General features: G+C 32.7%; 3 protein-coding genes across 16 annotated transcripts in view; 2 read left to right on the top strand and 1 right to left on the bottom strand.

The window, feature by feature from the left end:
- Nucleotides 1–3,568, top strand: part of dlg1 (MAGUK family member discs large 1) — a 146,759-nt gene extending 143,191 nt beyond the window's left edge. For all 11 annotated transcript variants that reach the window (XM_088228075.1, XM_088228074.1, XM_088228079.1 and 8 more), the window contains 5 exons: nt 1,049–1,198; nt 2,095–2,267; nt 2,623–2,732; nt 2,811–2,902; nt 2,981–3,568. In XM_088228075.1, the coding sequence (XP_088084201.1) occupies nt 1,049–1,198; nt 2,095–2,267; nt 2,623–2,732; nt 2,811–2,902; nt 2,981–3,087 (632 nt within the window). In that variant the 3' untranslated portion in view covers nt 3,088–3,568. The remainder of the gene's footprint in view (nt 1–1,048; nt 1,199–2,094; nt 2,268–2,622; nt 2,733–2,810; nt 2,903–2,980) is intronic.
- A 1,786-nt stretch (nt 3,569–5,354) lies between these two features.
- On the bottom strand, nt 5,355–17,486 carry mRpL46 (mitochondrial ribosomal protein L46). Of its 3 annotated transcripts, none has more exons than XM_088228086.1 (6): nt 17,312–17,486; nt 14,919–15,093; nt 11,887–12,020; nt 11,524–11,666; nt 7,636–7,761; nt 5,355–5,559 (listed from the first exon to the last, which is right to left on the bottom strand). In XM_088228086.1, exons 3-6 carry the CDS (start codon nt 11,999–12,001, stop codon nt 5,413–5,415), a joined length of 531 nt encoding a protein of 176 aa, XP_088084212.1. In that variant the 5' UTR covers nt 12,002–12,020; nt 14,919–15,093; nt 17,312–17,486; the 3' UTR covers nt 5,355–5,412. The 3 variants fall into 3 exon arrangements, with proteins under 3 accessions (XP_088084212.1, XP_088084211.1, XP_088084213.1); XM_088228085.1 differs by lacking the exon at nt 17,312–17,486 and adding an exon at nt 16,735–16,976; XM_088228087.1 differs by lacking the exon at nt 17,312–17,486 and adding an exon at nt 16,370–16,747.
- Nucleotides 17,487–17,930: 444 nt separating this feature from the next.
- LOC148280631 (glutathione S-transferase-like) lies at nt 17,931–19,423 on the top strand. Of its 2 annotated transcripts, XM_088228088.1 has the most exons (4): nt 17,931–18,202; nt 18,452–18,619; nt 18,967–19,103; nt 19,193–19,423. In XM_088228088.1, exons 1-4 carry the CDS (start codon nt 18,064–18,066, stop codon nt 19,358–19,360), a joined length of 612 nt encoding a protein of 203 aa, XP_088084214.1. In that variant the 5' UTR covers nt 17,931–18,063; the 3' UTR covers nt 19,361–19,423. The 2 variants fall into 2 exon arrangements, with proteins under 2 accessions (XP_088084214.1, XP_088084215.1); XM_088228089.1 differs by lacking the exon at nt 18,452–18,619.
- Nucleotides 19,424–27,931: the final 8,508 nt, after the last annotated feature.

The following is a 27,931-nucleotide window of genomic DNA, read 5'->3' as shown; positions in this document are numbered from 1 at the left end:
ATATTTTTCTTATGTATATTAGATATATTTTGGATTCATGATTACTGTTTTCATCGTGTAACCTAATTGGAAGGTACCGTGGCCACTGGAAGCACTGTAAGGCAATTGTTCATCTTCTTAGTTCTCATGTTAGCGCATCACCGCTGGCGATGGCAGAAGGCATTCGTCTGCATGTCCGCGCATGCAATAGCACAGCACGCTCTATACAGCACTAAATCTTTTTTCTTTTCATTTTTCTATTTACAAATATTTTGCATTTGCTTTAGTGCACTCCGCATCGCTCTCTGCAGTCGGGAAGCGTTCTTACTTAAAAAGACTTATTACGAAATAGTCTCAATGTCGGTGCATGCACAATCACAATTTTTGTTATTATCATTCATTATTCTTCCGTTACTGAATATCACTATCCTCATATTCGGTAAATTCACTTACCCGGAAGCTTCTCTCGTAGTTACAGCTTTCAATGTTCTTTATACAATTAGGTTTAAGGCAATTATTTTACTAGACAACCGCCGAAAGGGGTTACACTTTCATGTACGCTGACTTTTGGAATATTCATTACAATTTCGAGTCAATGAGACTTGTACCATACGGTGTACATCACGATGTGTCGCCAGTGCATATACTGCACGAGCTTCTATACAACTCGGGTTCGATTCCCGACAAATAATTACTGAGATTATTATACTATCCAACGTATCTTATAAAGTTTTCAACTTAATTATGTAAATTGTTGTATAAGATGCTTATACCTAATAAATTATGTGTTAGTATCCATTTAAATGTATCATTCATCCCCTCAGTATAGTAAAAATGTTTTACGTTAGATTCAAGGTAGAAAAAATCTTTATATAGCTAGGAAATAAACATTAAGTTTGATAAACTCAGAAATTGACGCTTTAGAGAAAAGGAAAGGTTATTTGCTTTTAACATTAAAAAGTGCGTAGATTCTTATTGCGTAATAAAGCTTTTTTTAATAAACATTTATAGAAACAAATTACTCCGAAACATGTTGATGTTTAGTTAATGTTCTCTCTAATGTTTGCAGGTCAAGAGGAAGCTGTATTATCATATGAATCTGTACAGCAACTAACTATAAGCTACACCCGACCAGTTATAATTCTCGGTCCCCTTAAAGACAGAGTGAATGATGATCTTATATCAGAATTTCCTGAGAAATTTGGAAGCTGTGTTCCACGTAAGTTATCTTATAGAATCGTACATATTAAGTAACTCTTCTCCTTAAACAAATACCACTACATAGTAAATATATCATTGTTGCGCCGGTAATATATATAAATGTCTTATTTTTTAAAAGTATTTTTAATTTCTCATTTGGTTTACATAATTTTCCTTTTTTCTATCATTTAAAAAATACGTATAAAGAAAATCCATTCTATGAAACGATACAGATTAATACATCTGAACAATTTTAAAAACGTCACTTAACAGAAATTACCGATACAAGAACAATATGTAAATTACAAGAACAAATACCTCTAGAAGCGGGTTTATTTCATTTGATTTATTTGGAAATATTATTATTACAAATTGCTGGATATATTTGAAAGGAGAGTTCTTCGTTGAATCTGTGGTCCCGTGAAAGATGAGAAGAGTGGCGCATTAGGCAAAATGCCGAATTATACGGCATATATGAAACCTCTATTATCTCAACGCACATTAAACTGCTCAAGTTGAGATGGGCTGGACACGTACAGAGAATGCCTGATGCGCGAGTAACTAAGAGTCATGACTGGACATCCAGGGGGTAAAAGAAGGATTGGAAGACCCAGACCGAGGTGGGAGGATGAAATAAAAAAGGATGCAGCACAGCTTCTACAAGTTGCAAATTGAAAAATGGCTGCTGAGGACAGGCGGAGTTGGAGGCAAAAGTTGAAGGAGGCCAAGGCTCGATTTGGGCTGTAGCGCCATCGAAGAAGATTATTGCAAATTACAAGCAACATATTCATAAACACATACAAAACAAAACATTTACATAAATCTCATACTTAAGTTGAATCTATTTTTTTCGGACCCGTTTTATTAATAAACTGGACGATCGATGTATCATACTATTATTTTTTTATGATGCAGATACAACTAGACCAAAACGGGAATACGAAGTGGATGCACGCGACTACCACTTTGTAGCGAGCCGAGAACAGATGGAGAGAGATATACAGAACCACTTGTTTATAGAAGCGGGGCAGTACAATGAGAACTTGTACGGTACTTCTGTCGCCTCGGTTAAACAAGTTGCAGAAAAGGTAAGAATCATATTTATTGCCTCATCCTTATTCCCATAAGGGCTGTTAATGTTTGCGTTATTTCATAGTGGAATACTGTAGGCTGTTTATGTTATTGATAAATTTCTAACCAACTCTTGGTCAATATTCTCTTCTATAACTCAGGTTGAATTGCTTATAATGTGACTCTGATCCTTAAAGCTTTTTTAAAAAATATAATATTACAATATGAGAGTAAAATTGCATCATTGAGAATAAAAGTTTAATCTTATATGTACTAACTGAAACGAAATGTACTGCTCAAATTTAGACTATTAAGTGTTTCATAATACAGCATTGATTGTAAAGATTTTTACTAGCCATGTGTTTTTTTCAGGGTAAACATTGTATTCTAGATGTCAGTGGAAATGCCATTAAGCGACTTCAAGTAGCCCAATTATACCCCATCGCAATATTCCTCAAACCAAAGAGTGTTGAATCCATAATGTAAGATTAATTTTATTTTGATTTTGCCATTCTCCTTTTTAAAGCATTGCACATAATTTTTGGGGGATTTTTTTGTAGGGAAATGAACAAAAGAATGACAGAAGAGCAGGCTCGTAAAACATATGAACGTGCAATTAAAATGGAGCAAGAGTTTGCAGAATATTTCACCGGTAAGCTGGTTGAAATATACAGTACAAGTACATATAGAGTTGTTGATGAGATGTGTAATAAATGACATTCTTCCTCAGCTGTGGTGACAGGGGATACTCCAGAAGACATTTACGCCAAGGTAAAGGAAGTAATAGCGGGAGAAAGTGGTCCGAGCATCTGGGTCCCGCAGCGCGAGGGGCTGTGACCCTCCCCCCCGTGGACTCTGCCCCCTCGTCCACCCCCCCGCTATCACCAGAATCTCACCCTCACTTAATCACTGTAAATACCCTGACAATTGTTATCGCCAGTCTATTTAGTGTACAGTGGCTGTTTTGACATTTTTTGCATTTTTTTCACGCCGCGGCGACCGGAACGATCGGCCAGATAGGGCAATAGAATTAGGCGTAACAGACCCATTACAAGTCTTCGCTTGTACACACGTGTTTCGGTTACGCGAAAGTGAATGGACATTCTTAAATATAGAAAGTTGACAACTCAAAATGTCAAAGTGATTTTAATAATAAATAATTATAGATCCCACTGCTTGAACGTACAAAAACCCGCAAATGTGTGTAAATTGCTAGTTTCCAATTTAGAATGGTTTCGGAAATAGTGATTATTATAGTAAGGCTTGTATGTTGCCGTGGATTAGTATGATAATTTGAACTCAATTACAAATACAAAAATGACAATAATGAAAATTCTCATGTCAAGACAAAGCAATATGTTGTACTGTTTCCTTCTCTGAATTGTGTTTCCTTATTGATGTATGTTATCGCACCAGTACTTAAGTCTTTATTTAGACATTTCCTCACTTATCGGACAAGATGAATTTAAGGTTTTAGTGTTTACTATTTATTGTTGAATTTTTCTCTTTAGAAGAATGTAGCACCATTGGCTGACATTTTCGGCGTAGAACTTTTTAGGTATATAAGATCAACTTTAAAATATAAGCGTGCCATCATAATAAAATATTAAGTTGACGGATAGTCGGAAATGGTTCACTCGGACGTTCCCCTTGTGCCGATCAGTAAGGTATTCCGCTAAAGAAAAAGCAAAAAATCAAAATGTCACTCACCAAATGATTTTAGAGTTTAAATATAAGTGAAAATATCAATTCAGATATTCATTATTATATAATATAATATATATTGTCATTTTAGACAACCCTCGCCCCTTTTAGCTTGTGACGATGACGTGGCACAACCGACCGACCGTGATTTGCTCTGTATTAGTATGCCAGGCGAGTGAGAACTTAGCTAGACTCGCATACTTATTGCATTCAGTAGGCTAGTTGAATGAGAACTTACCTATACTTGTATTCTGATTACATTCAGTATGCTAGTTATGTGAGAACAGCTCTAGACATGTAAATATTTGTTGCACTCGGTGAAGTAAGAACTTAAAATACTGATTAACTCAGTTATGCTAGTTACGTGAGAACTTAGCTAGACTTGTATACTGATTTCATGTATATTGTACTGCACTCGGTATGCTAGTCGAGTAAGAACTTGCATACTTATTGCATTTCTACGCAAGGTTATGTGACGTCATATTAATTGTCTCCTTGTCCAATTATTAAATTTTTAAAATGTTTTAACTTTTAACAAATTATATTAGGAAGCATTCTGACAATTTATCTATATATTAGTTGATTATATATAAACGTATTTTATGAGAAATGCCTTCCTTTCATCGTGCTGTTTTAATTGCAATAAATTAACGATTGCCGAGATCGCTAAATGTTTTGACAGTTAATTAATGAAATTAAACACTGTTGCATTGTCAACTCTCATATTTATGAAACTGTTAAGGAAAATGAAAATAAAATGCTACGAAAGTCAAACATTGTTTTATTTCTTCCTGTGTGCAATATGTATTGTATTTCAATATTTTTAAGCAGTTGTGTTTATAAACATAATATTATAACATACATATGTGTAACTATTTTTGAAAAAAAAAAATATCACTTAACGAAAGTTAATTTGGATAGATTATGCATATTCCTAGACATAACTATACCAGGGGTGGTATTCTGAATGCGAAAGTGCGCATAGAAAACACATTTTCAACATATATTTACGTACTAAATACACGCTAACAGAGCGATCTCTTTCGCGCAATTCAGTTCAGAATACCAGCCCGGGCTTAAGTAAGGCCCCAAATGTTATTCTTTGCCAAGATAGAGAGGTCAATCATGGTTTTGTAACACTTAAAAATGAGAAAAATTACTTTGTCATTTTGAAATCTGCTTTATGAAGGGGATTTAAAATACTCAATAAACTATCGTAGTAAAAAACATGTTAGTAAATTATTACTTATGTAAAAATAAATAACAAAATGCGTAGAATATTAAATTTAGTAATAAAATTCGAAAACCAAACCTAAAAAAAATAATTTTTTTTTAGGTCAAAAAGCTATTTGGTAATTTATGAAGAATTAACTAGAAATAGGGATTTAAAAGGCTTATAATTTTTGCAAATTTATTTCATTAGCAACTACATACTTACAAATATTATCGACATTTTATTTACGCTCGTTCTTCAATTAAAAATTCATTTATGGAAGATATATATGCCTGTGGGAGTGTTGTCTGGAGTTCTGACCTTTTCAGCCATTTGTACTGAGAATCTTTCTTTACTTGCCCCGAAGAGTAGCGAGCGTAGTAAAAGAATACCTGTGTAAAATAAAGACACTAAGATTTAAAATTTACTATCAGATAGCAGTTTTTATTTAAAAAAAGAACTAGAATTTTAATGATTATAAGGAATCACTTGATTCCTGCTGATTACTAAATATTTAGAAACGGGTTGTAGTCTCGTGATAGTGTTGTGGACTCCGGATCTGAGGTTCCCTGGTCTACCACAACTTAATTTCATTTTTTTAACACATTCATTTATGCCTTATAATTTATGAAAACAGAAATGTTTATAATTAAATTTTTTAATAGTATAATAACAAATTGTATAAATTTTTTTAATAAACCAAAGTTTGAATCCAACCATGGAAAAGATTGAGATTTTTCATCAGAAAATAATTTAGGAGAGCTAGCTCTAGTATGAATCACTGTGGGCCGATGAAAATATCTTGTTTTGATTTCAGTATGATATTTAAATGAAATGATAGTCATTTTATCATAGTTTTAAATGACATATTATTAGTGATGTCGATAAATCTAGTAAGATGCTTGGATTAGTACTTCAAAACTCTAGATATTTCAATAATACTACTGCAATTCCCACATTGTATGATACATTAGTACTCAGCATACTAGAATACTGTTCCATAATTTGGGACCCTTCTGAATCAAACCATATCCTTGAAAAAGAGAAGCTTCAAAGGCGATTTTTGCAATACTTATATGTTAAAGAAAATAATAATTATTCATTCTTGTATCCATCATTATTTCTAGCAGGGATGCTGGATTACAACACCCTCGAGTCTCATTGTCAAATTTTTCTTGGGAAACATTTCTATAAGCTGATTTCTAGAAGTACAATATATAATCCAAATATACTGAAAGAGATCAGTTTGTATGTTCCCAATAATTATACTAGAGCGAGATCTCGTGCACTGTTTTATGCACCCAGAAGCCGTACGAATGCAAGCCAGAATTCACCCATTAATAGGGCAATTTGCTTGCTGAATACGGCTTCTGCAGATAATATGGACCTGTTTTTCTGTACATGTCGGCAGTTTAGCAGCTATCTGTTTTCTATTCATTAATTTCTCCCTTATATTTTCAGTCTGCATTGAGTTAAACAACCTGTAAAGTAATGCAGACTAAAATTGTCAAATAAATAAATAAATTTTACAGTTGTAAATCAGACATTTGTTATTTAAATTAATGTTGGATTGCAATTCACGGGTTATGGAATGACAATAAAATGAAGATATTGTTAAACATGCTCTGATAATTAAGTACTATGTATCTGCAGATGTTTGTGAAAATAACCATATGTCGACGACCAAGGAAGACGTGGCATGATCGGATAAACCAAAATCTTAAGTCTGGTCATGTCAAAAGCAGACAGAACCGAAGGGCATGTATCGTAAGACTTATAATGTGGAAAAAGCTAAGAATGTATACCAAGATAGACATGTGTGGCGGTTCATTCTCTCCGCTAACCCCTACGAAAATGGCGTGATGGTGGTAATAGTAGTAGTAGTACCATATATCTAGGTCTAGTATATCTATTCAAATATATATATATATATTACAAACAAATAATAACGTATCCCTAACTCTATGAGGCCAAAAGCCCTGTGTTGAGTTGGGATACAACAAAATTAAAAGTGGAAGCATAAATATTATTAAAGAATACTACAAATAATCTATGTATCATATTATTATTTTATACCTCATACCCAAAACCTGTACGACTTTTGCTCAGACATCTCTCATTTATTGCACTGAGAGTGTTCGATATTTTGGAAGAACGTATTAAACTCTTGAGGACAAAAACTATTTTCAAGAAAGTAGTTAAGGACTGGATTTTCCTTAGTGGGAGGGATTTGAGTAGGAAACTCCTTGATGATTTTCGGAATGGTTGAGTTTACTGTTTACCATATTGATGTGCCATATATATATGTATTTTTTATGTTTCTGATCCTATATTTGTGGTGATATACTCATGTGGCTGTGTCAACTAATTGCTAGTCCCATCTCAACACAGGATTTTTAGTCCCATGGAGTTGGGACTTATGTCTCAAATAATGTATAATAGACTTATGTATGTAAATAAATAAATACCTTTGCACCAGTTTTCCCATTTTGTTCTTTAGGATATTTGTACTTGTAGAATCCCATGGGAGCATTTCCATAAATCTGAGCTGAGATACTATCTCCACAAGACTCATTTAATACTCGCTCAGCAGTCTGTAAAGGTAAAAATATATATTAAAATAATGGTTTCTTCTTTCTTGCTGAGCGTCATGGTCTTCGGGAATATCAGGTAATAGGTGTATGATACGCCTCCATTCCTCCCAGTCCTGAGCCAAGTGAAGGACAACATTCTTTCCTGACTCCCTCTTTCCAGCAATATGTCAGAGGTAGGGCAGAATCTTTTTTCTGCACGTCATGGAGTTTTTTTGCTTATTCTATATCCTGGAGGATGGAGATGGTTGTGCATCCTGCAGTCCACGAAATGCATAGCATTACTCTTCAGCACCAAATTTCAATAAAAGTTTAATACCCATGCTTGCAGAGTTGAATTAAGTGAGAGATCTATCTACCTGCAGTAATAATCTTTGGAAGGAATTTGATGAAAAAAAAACAGGCAATTCTTATGGGGGAATTCTTATTACATTGGCGCCTCATAAACCCTAAATATATTGGTTAGTATATTAGTTTTAAAAAATCAAACATGTTTTATTATCATATTGGCTTGGAGATGAAATAATAAAAAATGAAACATAAGGCATGTATATATTTTTTTGTGGAAAAAGGAAAAATGATATATCCTCCAATATGGATTAGAAACTGCTTACTAACTCCGCCAACTGGCGGAGTTGGCAGTGAACCTGTTAATTCAAAGGATATTTTGAATTATTGTGAGTAGAGATGAAAATAATCGACTAAATTTACTAATCGAATGAAAGAAATAATCGATTAATCATGAGCCTTCTACCAAAATGTGATAACATCGTCCAAAAACAAGTGACAGATTTACAAATTAAAATTAAAAACAACACAAATATAAAGGAATAACAATATGAACACATATCTATACATGGACAACTGTATGAAAGAGATAGAATGTATGGGTATTGGAGCAAAAATGGATAATTTTTCAGTAAGCTGCTTGTTGTATGCTGACGATGCAGTTCTGTTAGCAAGCAGCAAGGCTGATTTGCAGCAAATAGTCTCTAGAATGTATGATGTATGCCTGGAGAGCGAATTGGCGATGAACGAAAGTAAGTCAAAAGTGATGGTATTTGAAAGGGATAGTGAGGTTACTGACTGCGTAATAAATGTAAACAACGAATGTCTCGAGCAAGTAGAAGAATTTGTGTACCTGGGAAGCATGTTTTCAAGAGATGGAAGAGTAGAAAAAGATGTTGAAAGAAGAGTGAATGCGGGCAACAAAATGAACGGAGCACTAAGCACAGTAATTTCTAATAAAAATATGTCAATCGAAGCTAAACTGGCAGTGCACAACGGAGTTTTAGTCCCAACACTTATGTATGGAAGTGAAACATGGAACTGGCAGAGGAAGGATGAAAGCCGAGTGAACGCGGTTGAAATGCGATCTCTTAGACGAATGTGTGGGAAATCAATGTATGACAGGGTTACGAATGATGAAATCAGGAGAGAGTGTAAATCTGAGACAAGTATAATTGATAAGATTAAAAAAGGGTCTCTGAGATGGTTTGGTCACGTAGAACGAATGGACGATGAGAGAATGGTAAAACAAGTATATATGGCAAAAATGAACGGCAACGTTAGACGAGGACGACCAAGGAAGACGTGGCATGATCAGATAAACCAAAATCTTAAGTCTGGTCATGTCAAAAGCAGACAGAACCGAAGGGCATGTATGACAAGATGTATGAATGTGGAAGAGGCTAGGAGTGTATGCCAGGATAGACGTGTGTGGCGGTCCATTCTCTCTGCCTACCCCTACGGGGAAATGGCGTGATGGTAGTAGTAGTAGTAGTAGTAGTAATATGAACACAAGCAAAAAACGATACCTACATTGTATGAAAACTTAGAGTTGGTTACATTCTAGAATATTTTCAAATGTTTTGAATTTTTATTTTACTTAAACTAATAATATTATATGAAAAAAAGAAGTCACGTTCTAATACGGATTTTATTTCTAGAAAGCCGGGACGTGAATATAATAAAAATCAAGTGTTTATTGTATGTAACCTTAATAAAAAAGTAATTCAAAAAAATATTTTTTTTAAAAAACAAATTAATACTGATATTCAAACAAACAAAAGGGAAAATGGAGACATGGTTTGAAAATTAAAAAATACCACCCGTAGAGCAACAAATTATAAACCTACATAGGAGGTGATTTTCACAAAAATGGCGCTATATAAATTATCCAAACATTAGGTACGTTAGTTTGTTTTTTTTTTAACTATGGCAATAATAATAATGTAAACCTTGATCCTTACTTTATGGTATTTAGGATATTTACATGGGTATAATTATAGTCTGTGGTTATCATTACTTGACATAACCTAATATTTATCTGCCTAAGGAGGAAAATTAAAATATTTTTGTTTCATATTTATTGTTTAGGTCCTTAGAGTATATACTTTAGGTCACGCATGTAAAACTACAATCAGCTGTTATTGTGTTGATATTTCAGATCGGATGGATTTGATATAAATTTTATTATTATTAAGTACACAAATAGGCTAGCAGCAGACCAATAAACAAACGTCACTTTATTTTATTGTTTTTGTAAAATGATGCAGTTTATATATTGATTATATTAATATACATTTTTATTTTATCTGTGCTGACATAACTACAAAAAACAAAAGCATTTTATTTCAACTATCACGTCCGCCAGATCCCAGCGCCCAGTACGTAATAACGAATTAGTTGGCGATGAAAGTAGTAGGCGTAAAGCTCGCCCATTGGTCCATTTGTAGTCGAATGAATTTAACGGACGCCTATCGGTCTATTTGTAGTCGAGTGAATTCATTAGTTTGGAAATTACTCATTCATTCGATAGTCGGCGTAAAGCTCGCCCATTGGTCTATTTGTAGTCGAGTGAATTCATTCTTCTTCTTCGTATTTTCATGGCCTTTTCACATCTCAACTTGGGTGTTCTGGCCAGTGTCGAGTATTTTTGTTTTTTTTTTTACATATATACACATGTGTTAGTAATATAATATGTACAAGTTAGTATGTTAGTAATTAATATAATATATACATATAAAAAAAAAACATATTTACAGCTTTACACCATTTACAACTAGATATTTACATAGGATTTTAAATACACGTTTATTGGGTGGGGACAGGAGAGTTAGAATATGAATAGGGAATGGGATATTAATATCAGAGAGGTCGGATAGGAAATCAGGATAACAATCATTTATGGGGCATCCAAAAAAAACATGGTTTAAATCTTCCCGGACATGGATTCTGAACAGGTGAGAACCATTGCAGTAGTGCCCAATGCGCATTCTGCATATGGAGGATGTCTCAAACTTGTTCAGAATCACTTTGGAAAACCAAGGCTTTTCTGTTACATTTAGTTTCAGTTGGAAAAGATGTTTACCCTTGGCTTGGGAGGAGGCTACCCAATATTCTGAGTGAATTCATTCGACTACATTACTGCATTCGGGCTTTCAGTCGACTACATTTACCCATCGAATGTAGTCGACTACTTTCTGAATGATAAGTTTGATTACTTTTACTAAATTTTTAAAATTATATTTTTAATGAACCCTTTGTATGGGCTATTCTATAGAGGATTACAGAAAATAATTAAATACCAAAAATTAACTCATGCTGAAACTACCTTATTCTTATTCTGGAAGATGGGGATCAATGTTATAATTATATTAGCTCCTGATGTCACTGCGACTGGTGTTTTTTTATGACGGGAAATGAAACTGCCTTATAATAATTAGGAATATCTACATTTATTGACTTTAGAATATTACTTACTTGTCTTAGAGTTTCCCCATTAGCGTGTTTACCTTGAGGCAGGAGGAACAGATTATCTTTACCTATTGTTTGTTCGACAAGGAGAATTAAGTGTGACTGAAGGCTTCTCTCTAAAGATTTAATATCATTTGTTTTGTCTGCTTCTAAAATACAGAATAACCATTTTAAAATACCTAGGGCCTTACTTATTAGATTTAAAATTTATGATTATTAGATATATTTATACCAAGCTTTATACTTTGGGACAACTTTGGGTCACTTATAAAAATATTTACGTCCTAGAATAACTATACTAAGCTGATTGCAGCGTTTTTTTTTTCATTTTTTATAGTTCAAATGTACGAATTTTATTTATTAACTGACCTGTTTCTAATGATGCAAGTTTAAATTTGGCAAACTCGTCATTACACTCATCTTCAAAGTCCTGCGCTGTTATTTTGCTCACATCTTCTGAATCAATGCTAGCTCCATCTTTCATCAGCTTCTCAGCATATATCCTTTATAATGAAAGGTCAAGTTGCACAAAAGAACATGATATGCATTCAACACACTAACATAATAAATAGACAGGTTATTCACTGAAGTGAACAACACACTGGCATAATAAATAGACAGGTTATTCACTTCACATATTTAGCAAAGAGATAGCAATCACAATACACTTGCAAACATTTGTGTGAGAAAGAGATATACCTAGTCCTGCCATTACACGAGTTTAAAAAAATCACAAAATGTGAACAATAGCAGGTAATGTCCCATTATCGAATCTATTAAAACATTAAACTGTTATGAACTTTTAAGAATTACTTTTCAATCAATTATTCTTTCAACAGGGACAAATTAATTACTAAATAACATGAGGCAAAAAATATTAAACAGGGTTTAAGACATGTCATTGGCACCAGCCATTGAACCATCAAGTGATTTACCATTATACCAATGAAACTTATTTGTACATAATTTTTTTGTTGGAAGTTGGGATAAAAAAACAAATAATTACTTTTAATGGCACGGGAACATTCCAATCTGAGTTAATGATATTTATGTATTTTTAATTTATGTATTCCTCATTGAGGAATCCTGTGCCAAGCAATATATTTTATAATTTCAAAAATTTTAAGTTATAAATGCACAAGTAATATTTGGCACAGTACATTTCTGTTGTCAAAATAAAGTCAAATTTATTGCTACAATTATACTAACTGGCTGACTATTATTTCTTTTATATTGAAAATCTTTTTAATTCTAGCTTATAATTGGGATTTTTTGGTAAGTCCCTTTAGTACACTTTTTGTGTAACAAGGTATATGTGTGATCTTTGGCCATGTGCCATTTTAACTTTTGATACCGATTGTAAGTTGTTAGTTGTCATACGAGTCCTTTTTTGCAATAAATTTCAACATTAATTTCAAATCAAACTTAAGTGTGAATGGGGTTAATTTTAGGTGTTGGGGCTGGTTGCTACAAAGGTGTGATATTTAAATTCAGTGGTAGGATGATCAGAAGTTTAGTCCTAAATAAAAAAGTACCGGGGCGCACCGCCACCCCTTTGGTGAAGTAGGTAGGGTGGAGGATGAAGGGGGGGAAGTTGGGACTGAAGAAGGTATTATCAGCTCATCACATAATTTTGTGAAGGATTTTTTATACCTTTGTTTCTAAATATGATTATCTATCGAGTATCTACGATTTTTCCTTCTTTGCAGATAAGCCAAGGATATAATTTAGTTTTTTCTTCACAAATGTCCGCATTTCAAACGTCTGGCGAAGACGGTGAACTATGATTTACACTTGATCCTTTTTTTGTTTTATTGTCCCATCACATTTATTACGAATTGACTTATTTTCACTGTTTATTTGATTATTATGTTTTGCTCTTCAACTTTACATTTCTTCGCAAAAAAAAATAATATTTTTTGTTGTTTACGGTTTTCAATATTACAGGTATTAAAATATATAAAAACAAATACAACCCTGTTAAAATTGTCTAAGTCCACTCTGATATGCAAAAATTTCACTAATAGATGCACACATAAAAATTATGAAAAATCAAAGCGTACGCTGATTACTTATAAACAAATTAAGTTAAAAATATATGTACATTACTAAAAAAACATAATGTATTTTTCTGCAAAGATTACAATTTAAAAATTGAAGACCTTGGCAGAAAAACAACAAAATCTAGTGCCCACCCTCTTTCTGATACTAGTTTATAAATAAGGTTAAAACAACCAATACCCACTAAATCACTAGATAAAAATATCGTGTTTGTGGAAAAACAACAAATGTCCTTGACGATTTGTTTAAAACAGTATTTTTCTTTCTAAAAGGTCATTTTTAGTGTGCAGTTTAAAAGTGAATGTTCAATTTTTAGGTTATTTTGTACTAAAGCTAAATTGTTTTATTTAAAATGGATGTTTTGAGTGTGCAAGTATCTCAGAAACCTTTAGAGAAACCTTAAAAGAGGGTTGTTAATGAGTGTAAAAAAGAAAAAAATAAGATTTGCAAAGTAAAAGGATTGACTCATAGCATATTAGTCAAGCCAGAATCATCGATGATATGAAAGATTCCTTGAAACAATTCTTTAAGCCGTTGTTTGGAAAAAACTTTGAGTTAATAAAACCTCATGGGTCAATGGGACTCATTTTTAGTCCGAAAAAAAAAATTCCCCGACAAATAACACTGAAGCCAGCATACACTGTCTTGGTACCTATAAAGGCCACCAAAAAAAACGATTTGATAAAATTGACAAAATATTTACAAAATCCTGAAAATAAAATATTTTATGAAAATTTTAATAAGTGATAATGTTGTGCAAGACGACATTGAAGTGGATAGTGAAGGTGTTAGCGATTATTTTTTAAATCTTTTGTTATACAATTTTTATTTTTTCTCTTTTCCTTTTTTAATAATTTTGTTCTTTTAATAAATTTTCATCGTCCATGTAATACAAATCAATGTTTTATTCCTCAATACATATTACAAGTAAAATTTTAATGCTTAATTAGATAAATTAAGCATTTTCCTCATTTTTTAACAAGATTAGTGCATTTTTTATCCACCAATTTGGTGGAAAAACAACGAATATGCCTAATTTTTGGAAAAACAACAAATGCCACACTATTATTTTTTTATGTATTTTAAATTTGAAAAGAGATATTGACAAAAATAAAACGTTTTTTTATGTTATTCAAATCATGTGTCATTAGAAATTGAGAAGTTTTGTTGCTCTCCTGTAAACTTTTATGTATGTGACATTTGTTGTTTTTCCACCAAGGTCTTCAATTACGATGAGACGTTTATATGACCAGGCAGTATGAAAGTTTTCGAAATACTAATTATTTAAACATAAATTATGTGTTTTGTAAAAACGTGTACTGAAAATAGGATGCCATTACCGTTCAACTTCTAGTCTTATTTCATGGTCTGATTTACAGCTTTTTTCAACTTCTAATGTGTTGAGTAGCTCTTGATATTCTTTTTGGAATTTATTCAAGTTGGGAGTTACCGTAGGCAACCTTTCAACACAAACAGATGCTAAAATATCCCATTTAGCAGCTTGCGTAGCAACACCTAGAAAAAAACAAAACTTAGTCATACTCTGAAGTCTAACCATGCATAAGGTCCTGGGTTTAATTCCCTGCTAGGTTGATAGAAATATACTTATAAAATATATTATATATTCGACACTTGTGCAATAATATTTACACACATGACCACCCTCATTCCATTATAACACCCACCCTCTCACACACTTAAACTAACACAAACACACTAGCATGTATTGTACTAGTATTTAATGTATTTCTGTGGATATCTGTTATTGGTTTTATTCTCTGTACATTTTATTTGTCATATTTTTTTTACATGTATTACTGTTGATATCCTTAATAAATAAAATAAATTTAAAAAATTAGTCCCTGGACCTGAAGCGAATGACTGATTATCGTATCTTTTTGTATCAAATAATAATAATGCTATTTGCACCATCAGGGGGGCAATTATAATCGGAAGATAAGGAATCCATACCTTCACTAAGACAGTATAGTTGAAGATAAATTGAACATCGTTATGCAGAAAGCAGTAGGTCCACAATTTTGAAATAATGAGATATTGGTGTAATTAGGTGAAGTAAGGTCAATTCTATGTTCTGTTAAAAACAGCTAGGCTGCTCTCATACAAAAAACTGTAATAATGTAACCTTCTGAAAATAGTGTTTATCACAAAAACGGCATTTCTCAATTTAGAGAAAACACCCACAGCACAAGATGGGAAGATTAATGACTCTATAAATCTAGTTCGCTTAAATAAATTTAAGTGGATAAAAACTTAATTAATTTAAAAACACCTGTAATAAAAAAAATACATTTTAATACTGAAAGTCACCTCATACATTCAAAGTTTCAATGAGGTATCTTTCAATATATGATCGGGCTGTATTCTGCAAAATACATAATATTTTAGGTTGTTTGGTCAGCCAGACTTGGAAAAATCATCAAAATTCCTTTAGCACACAACTAAATTATTTAAAAAAATATTTTAACAAATGAATTCAGTGAAATATAATACATTCAATACACAATGGCACATCATACATCAGAGTTTTACTAGGGCAGGCTGTTTTCTGCAAAATGCACACATGTGTGGTTAGCCAGACTATAAAAATCATTAAAACTGGTCAAACGCATAATTAAATATTTTTAGTATTATAAAAAAAAAACAAATTTACCAACTGTTAGGTAGATTTGATTATTTACTTTTTTCACAAAAGTGCTTATTATCTCAGTTTCACTTTTCTATGGCTGGCTGCTTTCCGCATAACTATGTATTACAAAGAAACACTACTGACCCTGAATCTTCAAGTTTTGGGTATGTGTGCTGAGGGGACACGTACCCTACGGTATACATATTTACGCACTAAAGTGATATACATTCATGATGATGGTACAGTTGGAGTACGTAGACCAACTCAATATATACCGATGAAGATAGCGTTTGGATTCGCGGCCCAGGTGTGCAGAAGAATAAAAAATACCCCGAAGTGCACTTTACAAATATTTATTAAATGTCTCTTCAAAAACGCACCGTGTTCAAATTCAGTGAGTTGCAACTTGGGTTGTCAGACGTTCAGTTTTAGACCCTCTGATCCCTACTTGCCAAAATAGATTACCTACTACCGTGCTCCAAAATATATTAAACAAAATATTTTAATACCTCTACAAGTTCTAGGGCGGCATATATAGTTGAGCACTATTGCTGAGTTTCTTGAGAACATTTTAGAGTTGAAAAATCAATGTTTTGTATTTTTAGCACTTTTTCTAAACACGGACTTTGCAAAAATATCACAAATAGAAGAAAATAATTGTTATAATTTACAATATTACATTAAGTTAACTTAATAATGAACACTTCAGCAAAAAAGTCAAACTAAGTATAACCTACAAATATTTTTATTTGAGAGCTGTCAAAATCAAAATTTAAATAAGATGGTACAACCAGTCTTACCAACCTCCATCATGCCAAAATCGGTAGGTACAGAAAAATAAATCAGTAGATTTCGGTAGATAGAGGGAAGGGGGGTATGTATTAAAATTTCTATAGGTACCCTTTTTCATTACAAAATTTCACATAACATTAAAAAAAAAATGATTGAAATCTACCGATCTACCGAATTTAGCCGAAATTCTACCGATTTTTAAACATTTCCTTTTTTCCATAGAATTTTTTTTCTTCTATTTATTCGTCCCCAATATAGGGAATCCACTTATAAATTAATAAACCAAATACTCACTTTTTTCTGTGTGCTCATAAAGCTACTTTTTCTGTAATATGTTTATTGTTATTTTATTTAATTAATTCAGCGGAACTAAGGGGCGCTGGATTGACGTGGGAGAAGGCGAAAGTGCTGGCTGGAGATAGGGTGTCCTGAAGGCAACTGGTGATGTCCACGTGCTCCACTTAGGAGTGAAAGTGGAAAAAAAGAAGAGAAGAATAAAAGCAAAGTGTGCAATTGAGGATAAATTAAAATATATTGTAGAAAGGTACAAAGGTATTGAAATAATTAATTTGTACAGAGGTACTAGGTAGGTAATTAAAGTTTGAAATTCTTCCTTATGATACAGAATTTTGGAAGGCATTATACATAATTGTATATTAAGGATTACATCTCTATTAGATTCCGGTTGCATTTAATGTAAATTGTATTTTTATTCTAAAGTGGCACAAATTAAAGTCATACAGTCTTGTAAGTATCCTAACAATCAAATATTTTATTTTTAAATTCTTATCATTTTGGGTCAACAATAACCTTTACTTACTGATAACACTGTCATGTTAACAAATTCACACAATATTTTCTCAGGTAGGAACAGTTCGGAGTCGGAACTTTCTGACATTACTTGCAGACTTAAGATATTTAACACTACCTACTAACGTACCTACAGAAAGAGACAAAATATAAAGATAATCAAATACTTGAAGCAATTTATTAAAATGATTGAGACATCAATATTATTTTAAAGTTTTTAATTACAGCTCTGAGTAATGATGGCTTTGACATATAAGTTAACGTATTTTGACATTAAAGGTCTTGGAGAACCTATTCGGTTACTCCTGTCTTATGGAAATATTGAATTTGAGGATAGAAGAGTCTCGATGGAAGAATGGGGGCAGCTAAAGAAAAGTAAGTTGGTATGCTTAAAAATAATAACTATGAAGTCACTGAACTCTTGAAAAGTGTTTTATTATTATAAAAATGTACATATGACTATGACAAGTGTAGTTATATCAGGTCTATCATAGTTAAAAAAAAAAAATCCAAGTGTTTTTCACAAATGTTTATTTTCTTTTATAAATTTGTGTTGTTTTTTTTTGAGACAGAATAAATAAATATTGTTTTTTTCTAACAGCAGAGATACACTTACTTTTGTAGCTATGCCATTGGGACAGATGCCAATTCTGGAAATTGGCGACAAGACTTACCATCAAAGTGCTGCCATCTCACGGTATTTGGCCAAAAAATTACATCTCAATGGAGACGATGATTTGGAAGCATTAGAGATTGATATAGTTATTGATACTATCAATGATTTTATAGATAGTAAGTAATTAATGATGTTAAATATTTAAGTTAATGTACATACTGTTAAGTTGTACATTTATTTTGTTATTTATACTTTGAAAATTTTCCTATATTAGTGTGTAATGAATAATTCAGACATGGTGTATTTCACACAGCTTTGAGCACACAATCTGAACTGTGGAGACATGTACCTACTCTGTTTAGACATGACGGAAACCGTGTGATTACATGTAAATAAGAAACGCGGTAGTTTCATTATTATTTAACATTATTGATAACACAAACGTATAAATTGTATTGCGTTTATAATGGCGAATAGTTGTATTATAAGTAAATAATGGTGTGATGTTTTTTTTTTAAAACAGAAATAGTCCCAGCTCATTACGAACAAGATGAAAAACTAAGAGAGGAAAGATTTATCTCTCTTCAAACTGCAATCATTCCATTCTACCTTAAAAAATTGGAAGCCATTCCGAAAAACGGACACATAGCACTTGGGAAAGTAAGAATCAATATTTTATTTTTATTAGTTTAAGGATTCAATGGATTACTTTACTCACATTATTTCATTATTGTCATTTATTATTTCAGCTCACATGGGCAGATTTCTGGTTTTTGGGAGCGACAGATTATATGAATTGGATTTGCCGACAAGATGTCTTTGCCAAAAATCCAAATCTCCGAGCTGTAAAAGAAAATATTCTTGCTATTCCAGAAATAACCGCTTGGTATAAAAAATCTCCTAAATGTGACCATTAGTATAGCAAAACTATAAATTTATTTATATATAATGAAAAATAAACATTGAAAATACTCTGTTAATATTTATTTTTTCTGTATTTTTTATATGTAGGTAATACAAATTAGTATTCCTATTCTTGTTAGCCAGTGCAGCTGAGGAAATACTTAAACATAATCTATGTGAATGTGATGCTTCATACAATACATTATAATATTGCACACCTGTAAAAAACAGATAAAATGTTTTATTTCCAAAAATACCGTTAATACTTTAAAGCATTTTTTTGAACGAATTAGCAAAGTTTATTTACTTTGCACAAGCAAAGTTTAAAGTTAATGTTTTATTTGTTTATTTAAATTTTTTAAATGTTTTAAACGCCCATAGCGGGTTTTAATTTATTTTTTATGTAAATTTTTTAAACGTAAACGGTGAATGTATAAAATAAACAAATGCGAAAAGAAAAAAAAGAATAACGGACTTCTGACACAAAATGAATAAATGAGCTAATCAGTTATTCAACAATTAATTATTAATAAAATGATTGCTTTAAATTTTCAAATTGAGCAGCAAAAGAAATAATACCTAATAAACTCCGGAGAACTAACTAACCTCCTGTTCACATTAAATTTTGTTTACGTCTCAATGGATTTAATAATTCGCAAAATGGCATTTTTATGTTTCATATTTTTTAATTTATTAGTGTCCAAATGCCATTCGTCACATAAATAATAAATAAAACGGCGTAAAACCGCCAAGTCTGACACGGCGCGCGATAAAAGATTTATAAATACCATGGAGTCGGCATCCTCATGTAGCTACCTACTACAGATACAAAGCGTAATATACGTACATACGTATATAATCTCTTGTGGAGATAAGTACGCAATAATAGCCAATGAATAAACTAAATGAACTAGAGACACAGATGACTAGAAGATACAAATGACACAAAGATACGAAAGACATATTTAGTTTGGCGCTCTTTACGTTCGCGAACTAGATGAACGTGATGTGAGAAACGTAAAGCTAGGGTTTCCTAGGACAGCGGTGCCTGTATTTTAACGGCACCGCCTTTTTAATTTGATAAGTTAAGTCGAATTATAATTTAATTTTAAAATATGTTTTCATTTTTGGAACGCGCGATTTTCAACTCCTTTGAATACATACCAAATTCGTTTCTTCGTTGGTCTTTAGGTCACCCGTTTGAACAAATGTGTTATATTTTATGTGAATATCTTTATATTCTTTTGGTTAGGAACTCAAAACGAACATTTTTTACTTATTACTTATCATCATGTTATTTTTATTTTGTATTATAAACCCATATTTATTTAACAGCATTTGAATTGTTTTAATTACATAATTATTTATTATTAAACGCCCAGAGGGCTCTTACAATATACAGTTAAAAAGTATATGAATATAGCAATTAAAATAAACTCGTAATTATTACACTAAATATTGTTTAATTGAAAAAAAAGAAAAGAAAGTAAAGAAAAATTGTATCGAAAAACACACTAAAAGGGGAAGAATTGAGAGATGGCCATTCAATGGACAGGGTAACAGGAATAGTGTGAAGTAAGTCCAACAGCCATGCATAATTATTAGCAATCTGTGCATGCGAGCCAGGGGAAAATGGTGAGTGTAGTTTGTCCTTATGTACTCACGTTGGAACACGTTTTGGAGTACAAGAAACACTTGTGGGTACCAACATTTGTGAGTACACGAAAGATTATCAAGGACAGTATTTTTGGGCAATCTATTAGGGTTCATACACTACTTTGTTGTGCATTAGAGGAGGTGGGCAATTGTCCTCCATTACTTTTATAATCGTATATTATATTATAATTTTGAAAATGATTGTCTATATAATTATTATTCTAAACATCATTGATTGCGTCTGCCCGGTAAAATTAGGGTGGGTATTGTGAGTAAATTAGGATACTTTTTTATTATTTTCTTCTTTGGTTTTATTTATTTGGTTTCTACTCGCGGGTCAAGATTCACTGGTTTGTATGTTTACCTGCCGATTGATAAATGGAATAATAAAAAAATATATATATTAATCAGTACACCTTTTGTTTTTTTATCGTGACCGCTGATTTTCTCTGTGGCGTGGTGACCGGTGACCGGCCAAATTCGTGCGTACAAATTTCAGCCTTATTTTCGAAGTATGTAAATTGGACTTATATCTGTCTGTAGAAATTTTATCGCTCAAATCAATGAACTGAAAGGAACGGTAAAAGACAAAAAACACTGCCAGCCCGATTTGTTGTATATTGCAGTCTTTGTCATTCATACATTCATTCTACATTGGATTTTTTTTTATACTTACTCTTAATATGTGCTGAATATTACACTATGAGACGGACAAACATTTTTAAAATTACAAAATAATTAAGTTGTATCCCAAATAAAAGATATTTTATTATTATTTTTACTACTACTACCATCACGTCATTTCCCGTAGGGATAGTGTTTAGATGGATCTCGGCTTTAGGCTCCGTCGGCTAAATCTACAGGCGCGGCTGCTGACACTTTCGCCATATTCCGCCTTTCTTTTCCACAGGTCTGATTTCACGTGTCCGAGGTACAACAATTAGGTGGTAAATAAGAAATAAAAATCAAATTTAAGATAAACTCTGGTGGATCATGTATATTTACACAAAAAAACTAAAATTAGGCTTAAGATTACAGCTTTTATAATATAGTGTATGAATACACGAAAGGGAGGTCAATCCCTGCGTTCTAAATAGTTGCCACAGCTAACCTAAACTACTTAGTCATATTGCCCTGGTAAAGAATGCTTGGAAAGACAAAAGGGACTCACGGCTGACTGTAGTTTCCTGGCCAGAACTGGGGTTGGACTCCAGGTCGCTGATGCAGTTTTCAAGGTCTGGGGGACTGCACGGGCCCTGGCTCTTCCACTCGTTACTTTTGAAGGATTTATTTGCACAATTGCGCGTCGGCCATTATCCTTACAATTAATTTAACGCTCGCGTTCTAATTGATGAGTTTGAGTTTAGTGGTTCGGGTAATGATTTACATACTCCATTCACAAATATTATCGCCGGTAGACAGCGATAAATAAAATCCCTGAATCGAGTCTCTAGGCGACGGAATCGACGTTAAAGAATTGCTGGCGGAGAAAATAATATTCAATAATATTTTCACGGAGTGTATTTAATTAATTAATTCCACACTTAGCAATCTTTCGGAGGAAAAAGATTTTGTCCATCTTCAAAATGATGGAATCCAAACTATTCAGCGGGAATAAGTCCGCGATACGACAAGATTAAACTATTAAAACAAACCGAAGTTAGAATGCCTCTTGTAAAATTGAAGTTTTCGCTTTTATAGCATCTAATCAATCAAATATTACGCTTGACAGTGTGAGTAGCCAATAGCAAGAGCTAGACCAGTGACTGTCTTAGTGCAAAATTAAATGTCCAATGAGAGACTAGATAATACATACTCAAAATTGCCGCTAGGATTCTATCCATAAATAAGCCAATAAGATGTATTGGCGGTCAATTTTGAAATATGTTGTGTTATGGTTACGCCTACTTCCTCTGTGTTTGTGCGTAATTCTCCGAACTACCGGGCGTTCAGTGGAGTTGGCGTAATACAAAAAAGGACAGATCCTTACTATGATAAACGCTGGTAAATTTCAACAGCTGGCAACTATATTTTAACGTGAGTTATTATTTCCTTGATCATTTAACTGTCTAAGCTAACATGTCCCTGTTTTTGAAGATAGGGTGACCATCATTTAAGTATTTTTATATTCATATTCACTTGAGTCGAACTATTACATAATTTTATTTAAAATCTATACTTATCTTTATATAGGTAGGTTAGATCTGTATAGAAGCTATGTAAATTTACTATATAACAATAGGCAGATAGAACGGAGCGCCTCACACGTTTATCCCGGCATGCATTTATTATTATTATTTTTATTTTATTTTTTATTTATTTATTTCTGTATTTCACAGTTTTAAAATGCACAGAGTTTCTTTGTTTCAGGTCCCGGCTAGCTAGGAATTTCCTGTGTTTAGGAAGGACCTTCTTTTTTACATGTTTTTTTTTTTATTTCATTAAATGATGCTTAATAAATTCATAGTATAATAATAACATTAGAAAAAATCAATATAAATATAAACCAGAAAACATATGCAGGTAATAAAAATAAAAACTGAATCATTAATATAAATTAGAAAATATGCCATTAATAGTAAAGAAATAAAACGTAATTATTATAAGTTAGAAAACATACCGATTATAATAAAAGTTAAAGCATTAATATAAATTTGAAAATATATCGTTAATAATTAAAAATTGAAGAACAAAAATAAATTAGAGAATATACCATTTATAATTTGAAAATTGAACATACGTGTAAATATTAGTATTAATAAGAAAAATAAAACATATGTAATTGAATAAACATAAAAAGTAAAAATAAAAAGGAGATATTTGGCAATTAAAAGCAACACAATTTTTAGTCGTGAAAATAATTACAGGGTATAAAAAGGTCTACCCCTTATCCACTTGCTCATCTTCTTCTTATAAACATTGTAACTGACAGACGCCTTTATATCAGGGTCCAACATATTAAAAACCCTAAATAATAAATAACTAACGTTTAAAGAGCTATGCTCCATGAATAATTTGTATTATGGAAAACTAATATAGCGTGTCCACGATCCTAATTAGGGCCTTAGGCAAAGTTGCTAAAATCGGAGCTCAGAAAAATGAATCGGTAGATTTCCGTAAATTCCTTATCAGCTGAAACAGTTTCACAAACATTGATAAATGCTGCCATAAACTGTTATTTAAGAACCAGTTTCACATTTTTCACAGGAGGAAGTGGCCACGACTTTGCCGCACAACTATAAAAATTGATATTTTAGTAATTTTAAGCTTAAGGATAAAATAATAACCACAAATCTCTAAAATATGTTACTAAATTTGGGCAGAAAATAGTTACAGGTGAAAAAAAAACATTTCATACGCTGAAATTCCGTTTAATAAAGTAGGTATTCTGAAATAATGACGGGAAATTAGATAATTTTAATTCGTCAACTTCAAAAATAACCGGAAACACTATTAAACAATACAAACCAATCAACGTATAGGTATTATGTATGACTGAAGTAAAAGCATTACTTACGAGGGTTGTCTGAAATATTTCCATCTTAACAATGAAACAAGTCATATTCATTCAATTTATTTTTTGTTTTTTTACATAGTCTCTTTTTACATCTATACACTTCTCCCAGCAATGCTCTCATCTCTTCAACCCATCCAAATAGCATTAGCGTCTTTCCCTGTAAAATAGTCATTTACGAAGGTGATGGCCTCCTCATTAGATGAGAATCTCTGTCCTTCGAGCGCAACATTTAGCTAGGGGAACATAAAAAAACTTACTTGGGGCTAGATCTGGTGAATAAGGAGGATGGTCAAGCAGTTTAAACCGAAATTTGAGGATTTTCACCATGGCAACCACTGAAGTGTGAAAAGGTGCATTGCCTTGGTAAAATAGTTTTTTTTTCTTGTTCAAATGTGAGTGTTTTCCATGATTTCTGTCTTCAACTTATCAATTAATGATGCGTAGTATGCTCCAGTAGTAGTTTTTCATTTTTTAGGTAATCGATGAAAATAACTCCATGACTATCTAAAAAATCAGTCACCATCACTTTCCCAGCCGAAAGAACAGTTTTTGCCTTTTTTGGGGCCGATTCCACCTCCACAGTCCACTGTTTGGACTGATTTTTTTGTTTCTAGAGCAGCACGGTGAATCCAGGTTTCATCAATCGTAATTAATAGAAGTCTGATTTATTGCGCCTTAACTGCGCCAACAGAGCTGTGCAAATGTTCATTCGAACACGTTTTTGGTCCGGAGTGAGCAAACGTGTCACCCAGCGCGCGGTCAGCTTTCTCATGCCTTAATCTTGTTTTAATACGCAACAAACGCGTTCTTTGGACATGTTCATAGACTTTGCTATCTCTTTAACCTTAATCCGACGGTTCTCTAGCACCATTTGGTGAACTTGGGTGATGTTATTTTCAGTGGTTGCAGATTTTGGCCGTCCCAAACGTTTATTGTACTCCTAGCTGGTACGTCCACGTTTAAATTCAGCTGCCCAAAATTTCACTGTGGTATACGATGGAGCAGAGTCCTCGTACACAGTGTCCAACTCATCTTTAATTTGCGTAGGGGTATTGCCTTTCAAAAATAAATATTTAATAACAGGTTAATACTCCATTTTTACAAAAACACTTCTGGAAACTCACTCTAACGACTGTCAAAAAATAACTGCGCTTCTTTGGACGGCCGAAATTTTTATGGGTACCTTTCAATGCATGCGCAAACAAATTGCCTAGTTTTTGTTGACAAATGCTGTCATTTTCATGTTGAGGTCGGAAATATTTCAGACAACACTAGTATAATAATAAACAGATGGCAGAAAATGTAGTTTTGTGAGCAAACATAAAAAAGTTACTGTTTGGTTTATTCATTTATAAATGGATTGCTTATATTTATTTTTGACAAATAAATAGTTTTTTAAAAAATCCATCGAAAATGTACGAGACGCGTTTCCGCCTCGTTTCCGCCTCATTCGGCGATTCGCGAATCCAGGAAAGGCGCAGTGAAGATCTGAAGACGAAATGGCGAAGTAATGGGGCAGAGTAGAGATAAAGAGTGCTTACTGTTTTCGATCGATGCCTTTATTTTTCACATGTGTACATATTTATACAAGGTTACAAAATCTGACCCTACGGAGAATTAGGTATGGGAATCGTGCCGTCCCCCGCTCTTGCCAAGTATTCTCCCGAGCGGCCAACGTTAATAGGCGCCCTCTAGCCAACGTATAAGCCACGACCCCCCCCCCGTTCCTCCATTGCACAACCAAGTGCCGACTAGAGTGGACGTGAAAGGGCCGCTAGCTTGACACGCTTCGCTCAATTTGTTTTTATACGGCTGCGGCCGGTTAGACACGGAATTAGCCCCGCAGACTCATACATATTTATAGGTTACATATTAAATACAACTAAAATAATGATTGAAACATTTATACTAACTACTAACATACAATATAATAAAAGAAAGGACTCTGACACTAGTTACAGAAAGAATGGAAAAAATCGGTAGAATTTTAATCAAAATCTTTAGGGTTGGCAATGCTGCAGTCGGAGAAAATTCACTGTTATCATTTTAAATTACAGATTATTCGCCATTCAATGTAATGGTACTAATCGAACTAGTTTGTAAATATGTATTTTTTTTCATCACAACAGGCCCTGAGGCCCAATTATTACAGTGGTGATTTACAGCACAGTACACCCAGGTTTGAGAAAATCACGTTTTTTTGTTGCACTAATTCCATGTAGGTATCAATTTTGTAAAAAGAAAACGAATTAAATAAATAAAATATAAATATGTTACAATAGGTGTGTTTATTTTTTCCCCAAATAATATGTTCGTTTCTATTGGAAAATTTATATTGTTCTTTTCATCTTGTTAGGTGAACATTAGCCGCAGGCACGTGAAAATAATATATTTATATATATTTTTTTTAATAAATACTTAAATGTATGAAAAACGTTGTATGGAACATAAAACTTTAAAACCTACTTATTTGAGATATTTATTCTTTAAAAACACAATATTAAGTACTAACAAGGTACTAACATATTAAATTTATTTAGCCAGAAAAAGGAACAAAATATAATAACAAATGAGAAACACTATTTTGAAAACATACGTGGTTTTAGTATTATCACATCATTCTGAAAAAAATTGTGAAGGAATTAGTGTTTTATTATTTGTCATATAAAATAAATCAACCATGGAATGGTTAAAATTGAAAAGTATGGTTACATTTATTATTAGGCGCATTGTAAAATGAGTAGTTGCATGTACTTTTTTTGAAAAAGTTACGACATTATTTTTTTCCGTGTCCGGGCAAATGTAGAATACAGTTATGTGTAAAAAAAATAGAACTAGAATCCTGAATAACTTTAACTTGATGGTTACTCTCAGGGGAAAAAGAAAACCAAATGGGTATGAGTCTACCTCGCAGTGTAGTGGTTGGTGCGTTCGTCTACCATACTTGAGGTCTCAGGTTTGATTTTTGGGAAGATCGATATGAAATTAAAAAATGGTTTGCAGTATTTTTTTCGTTGTTTTCGAATTGGCACCTGAAGAGTGAGACTGATCATTTGACCTCATGTGACAGATCATCAATATACTTTATATATACGGCATTTAGTGAACGATCGCAGCGCTATTTGCATTTATACATAATCAATAATATATTTATATATATTATGCATTATTGACTATGCAGTAAAATTTGGAAAACGTTTTCTTTCTGTTGAAAATCCACTGGGTTGTTTCTATTAGTATTTTATTTATATTTACCTTTATTATTTGATCATTCTTAGGTAGGTACTTCGTGGATATGATTTGTACGGAGCGTGACTGTCAAAAAGCTGTTTGTCAAAAATGCCACCCTACGGAAGATTTGGCCATTCAAAACCAACCGAACGAGTCGATCCGACCGCAATCGCTGCAACTT

The sequence above is a fragment of the Micrasema longulum genome, unplaced genomic scaffold (assembly GCF_059751315.1).
Source record: "Micrasema longulum isolate JH-2025_06_02 unplaced genomic scaffold, ASM5975131v1 h1tg000560l, whole genome shotgun sequence".
NCBI classification, from domain to species: Eukaryota; Metazoa; Arthropoda; class Insecta; order Trichoptera; family Brachycentridae; genus Micrasema; species Micrasema longulum.
The sequence above is the reverse complement of the archived record's forward strand: the minus strand, read 5'-3'. Positions and strand labels throughout refer to the sequence as shown.